General features: G+C 37.6%; 1 protein-coding gene across 7 annotated transcripts in view; it reads left to right on the plus strand.

Moving 5' to 3' along the window:
- wnk3 (WNK lysine deficient protein kinase 3) overlaps positions 1–2734 on the plus strand; it is a 45674-nt gene extending 42940 nt beyond the window's left edge. For all 7 annotated transcript variants that reach the window (XM_026241896.1, XM_026241899.1, XM_026241900.1 and 4 more), the window contains one exon: positions 133–2734. In XM_026241896.1, coding sequence (XP_026097681.1) covers positions 133–597 — 465 coding nt within the window. In that variant the 3' untranslated portion in view covers positions 598–2734. The remainder of the gene's footprint in view (positions 1–132) is intronic.
- Positions 2735–4426: the final 1692 nt, after the last annotated feature.

Raw genomic sequence — 4426 nt, forward strand, 5'->3', positions numbered from 1 at the left:
ATTAGTACCTAAACCATACAAAAGTATACCGCCCTAGTGACAGCTTTTGTATCCTTGAGTCTGAGAGTGTATTAACTGGTATTTGTAATAACAAAAATGTAATAACAAGTAAAGAATGTTTGTATCTTGCAGACAACAGCTTCATCGGGTTGGTTTTCCGGATCCTCTTTGAGCGCTCCAGTATCAGTCAGCATGTCTACAGTGGCGCCCACCTCATATAGTACCATCGGTGGACAAACTCAGCCGCCTCCAACACAGTTTCCCATCGCTCCTCTCTCCCAGCAGAACGCTCATCTGCACCGCCAGCCCCTGCAGTACAGCCCGTCTCCCCTGCACCCGCAGCAGGTCCAGCTCCTGTCAGGACCCCAGTCCTCAGTGTCCGGCGCACCTTCCCTCATAACCCCAGCGGGGCCTCCGCTGCCCCCTGCCACCAGCATCACAGCTGCCTCTGCCTCCACAACCAATCAAAACGCTGTCTTCTGCTCGTGCTCCTCCTCATCCTGCTCCTCTTCTTCCTGCTCCACCTCCACTCTGCCTCCCAGTGCCAATCTTCACCCCAAACCCTCCACATCCACCCTTCCTTTAGGACAGCAGTGAGAATATGGATACCGGTGTACATCTTATACTGGAGGGACACTAGTAGAAAGTGGTGTGGGTATGGGGGGTGTATAAATACTGTAGTGTGTGTATTTGTGTGAGCGTGCGTTTGTGTTGCATTTTTCAATTCATATCCTCTGTGTGTTTCCGCACCGTCAAGTTTTCTACCTGACTTAGTTGGACCTGAACTCGCCCTATATAGAGACATTTTTGACCTGAGATATGATCCTCTTTGTTTTCATTTATCAGTGCTTCAAATGAAAAGACTATTTGAATTTTAAAAAGTGCAATTAATAGCTGATATTTAAATTCATCTTTTTCTGTGTTGTTGTGATGTGGATCTGTATAGCTTAAAAGAAATATTTTTTATATATACGCACAGAAACGACAACAACAATCAGACGTCAGCAGTGAAGCGCCATCTTTGTAGAGCACAACGGATTCAGCCAGCGGCGGGATCGAACGCATGTTCCAGCGCAGAGCATGGTAACCTTGCAACCATCATCGTAGCTATGAAAACAATCCTTGTGCACGGATAGGGCATGCTCCTCATGTATTATATTTCATGACGATAAATAGCCGTAACATTATAGATTTAGCCAAGATTTTTTTCTAGAATAACAGAAATAGCCATTGACTAATTCCTTTTAAGATCCTGCAATTGATTCTGAAAAAAAAACAAGTTCATTTGGTTTCAAATGAAACTAACTAATATGATTGCAGTATTTTCCTCTCTTTTTAATGTTTACACTATTAACATTAATCCCATGGTGAAGTGTGCAAGACTAGACGGCTGTTTGGAAAGCTCAAGTGAAGTGAATGCAGCTTGTTCTTGTGTATTTTTGCACTGTCCCGTATGAACGTGCTTCCGTGCACACCGAAATGTGAAGTGTGAGTTTGCTTTTAGTCAATGTAACGCATCAGCAAAACACTGGCAAAAAGATGTATTCCTCATTGAATCCAACTTTTCATCAGATACTACTCTGATGGAAAATTACATATATATATACACACATACATAACTGCCAAGCAAGTTTGGGAGAAAATCAATTAATAGGTTGCCTTACTACAGTGTGTTTTTACAGAACATAAAGCTTTTATGTGATTCAGCTAGACCAAGATATCAGAGCCAAGCCTTTAAATCCGCAGCTACGCAACTCTGTTGTACAGCCGGTCTACTGAGATTTAGAAAGTGGCTGTCAAAATGCATTCTGCATTGACCATATGCAGAAAACTGACTGTGTTCTTTAATTTTGTTTTTTGGAAAAAGCAACGGAAGGTCTGTACGAATGAGGCAACCTGCATTTTTACCAGAAGTAGGTGAGAGATGGACAGGGAGGAATGTATTGTGTAAGGTGCACGGGAAATGAGGAACCGGTTTGTGTTGTGAAGCTTTTTGAAATCGTGCTAATGCTTGAACTTGTGGATGTTACAAAAAGAGGTCAACATGGCTGCTGCCTACAGAGGGTTGCGATCATTCAGTTGCCAGTATTTTATGTCACTTTTCTAAAGACAAGACCCACCTCTTCACAGTAAACCAAAAGTACAGTACTGGTGAGTAAAAAGGCTGTTGTGTCCAGAAAACTCCAAACATTATCCATTTGATCTGTACAAATGGGAAATGTAAAGGAACCCCTCTGCTGAAGTGTTAGCAAAATGTAATCTAAAAAGAAAGCATTATTTTTGTATTTTGAAAGGGGTTGTAAAAATGTAAAATTGTGTACTGATCAGTGTTGAGAAAGCTGTGGTTATTGGATAAGACACAGGTCATTAAACAGTTTCTTGAGTTCCCCTGGCTCCAAACTTTACCCCAAACGTTTGTTCAAAGATTACAATGGGATTTATTAAGATTATTAGAGGGTTTTATTTCAAAGCTAGTGACTGGGAATATTAGAAGCCAAATAATTTCTACAGTGGAGGTATAAGTGTGGGTGAATTTGTACAGTTAAACCAGGGGGACCCCAGAATTACTTGATTGACCACCAATAATTAAAGGTTATTTAAGTGAAAATAATCTATAGAGGTCTAAACTCATTGCTGGTGATTTTAGCTACTGTAAATTGTAACTAATTCAACTGTTGATTCTATTTATGTTTTGTAACTAATCAAAAATAAACATCAAATGTTAAACATCAAAGTGTTGTTGTTTTTTGTCACCTTCAAAAGCACAGAAAACATTGTCACTGTTTTAATTAAAACTGCAAAATATTCCAATTGTTTTGTTTTCTTTTTTTTTATTGTCAGCATTATGGATTTTCAGCATCATTACTACAGTCTTCACTGTTACATGATCCTTCAGAAATCAGTCTAATATGCTAATTTGCTGCTAAAATGATCAGTATTGCAAAAGGTTGTGCTGCTTAATATTTAACACTGTTATATAGGAGCCTTTGATTAATAGAAAAATTAGAAGAATGTCTGTACTGTCACTTTGCTAAATAAAAAGTATTCCTTTCTTTAAAAATCTTACTGACTGACCCCAAATTCCAATACTAAAATGTTAATTTACTTGCTCATAACATTTGTCACTTAGGAGCATTGTTTCAAACTGTGATATTCTGTGATACCAGTAGAGGTCTCAAAAGTGTCCTGGGATTCCAAGCGCTCTTTACTGTAGTAAAAAATCACAAGCACTGTTCAGCAAAGATTCTTTAGGCTCAATGCAGAGAAAAGTACATGTCCAGCTGTTTTATTTGATTTTTTTTTAAATAAGAAAGGTTAGCCAGAATTCTAGAAAGCTGAAAATGTTGACAATCATAAATCCTGATTTTCCTGTCAGCTATGAAAACAACGAATCATCCAGTAGCTGTCATCATAACTGTAAATTCATATGTAATGAAGCGTGGTCTTAAGCATTTGCTGTTCTCTCAGATGTGAGTGTTTAGAACTGTACAGTGGACGGTCTGTTGCGATCAGGGATGTACTGCTGCTGGTTCAGAAGTCACCAAACCCCTTGACAATGTGCCTATTGTGATAGCTCGGTCTATAGGCATCAATAGGGGGATTTTGCAGTGGACATGGCACGAGTACAATAATGTTCTTCACTGTGAACAAGAAACCCATGCAAGACTCTCTGCGGATGACGACCCGCTCATAAAACTCTGCAGGACACTGGCAAGAGTCTGACTGGAGTTTCTGTGTGATACCTGTAGAATTATTGCCACTCAGCCTTCTGTAATTAGCAATAACTATATGTCCTGAAGGAAGCTGTTTAGTGGGCATGCAAATGAGTGATTCCTTGAGTTGGAAGGGGAACGTTTCTGTTCCCTAGAATAGTGTCTTTAATTCCTTGTAAAATTAAAATTGTAAAAATGTGTATATAAAAAGCCAAATTCATAGAATCCTATTGCAGGTGAATTTGTAATTTTTATTATATATATATATATATATATATGTATGTATGTATGTATATATATGTATATATATATATATATATATATATATATATATATATATATATATATATATATATATATATATTTATATTTATTTATTATTATTATTATTTTTTTTTTTATCAGGGTGGCAATTGTAAATTATTTTAATCTATTCAGTATTCATATAAATATAAACAAATGTTAATACATATTTTCTGTTATACACTGTTTTAATCACAACATGAATAATTAGAGAAGAATAGAGTGATGTAGGCTGGATGTAGCTAGAAATTGTGCTTATTAGGATTTGATTTCAACATAGTCTAAAGATTTTTTTTCTTTCCCTCAAGATAACAAGTAGTCAAAGGTACACAGGTAATTGCAGCTCATCACTTCATGCAGAATCGCCCATCAGTCTGAGTCACGGGCTGTTGCTCTAGTTTCTGAAGGGT

This window comes from Carassius auratus, unplaced genomic scaffold, assembly GCF_003368295.1.
Source record: "Carassius auratus strain Wakin unplaced genomic scaffold, ASM336829v1 scaf_tig00000254, whole genome shotgun sequence".
Classification (NCBI taxonomy): Eukaryota; Metazoa; Chordata; class Actinopteri; order Cypriniformes; family Cyprinidae; genus Carassius; species Carassius auratus.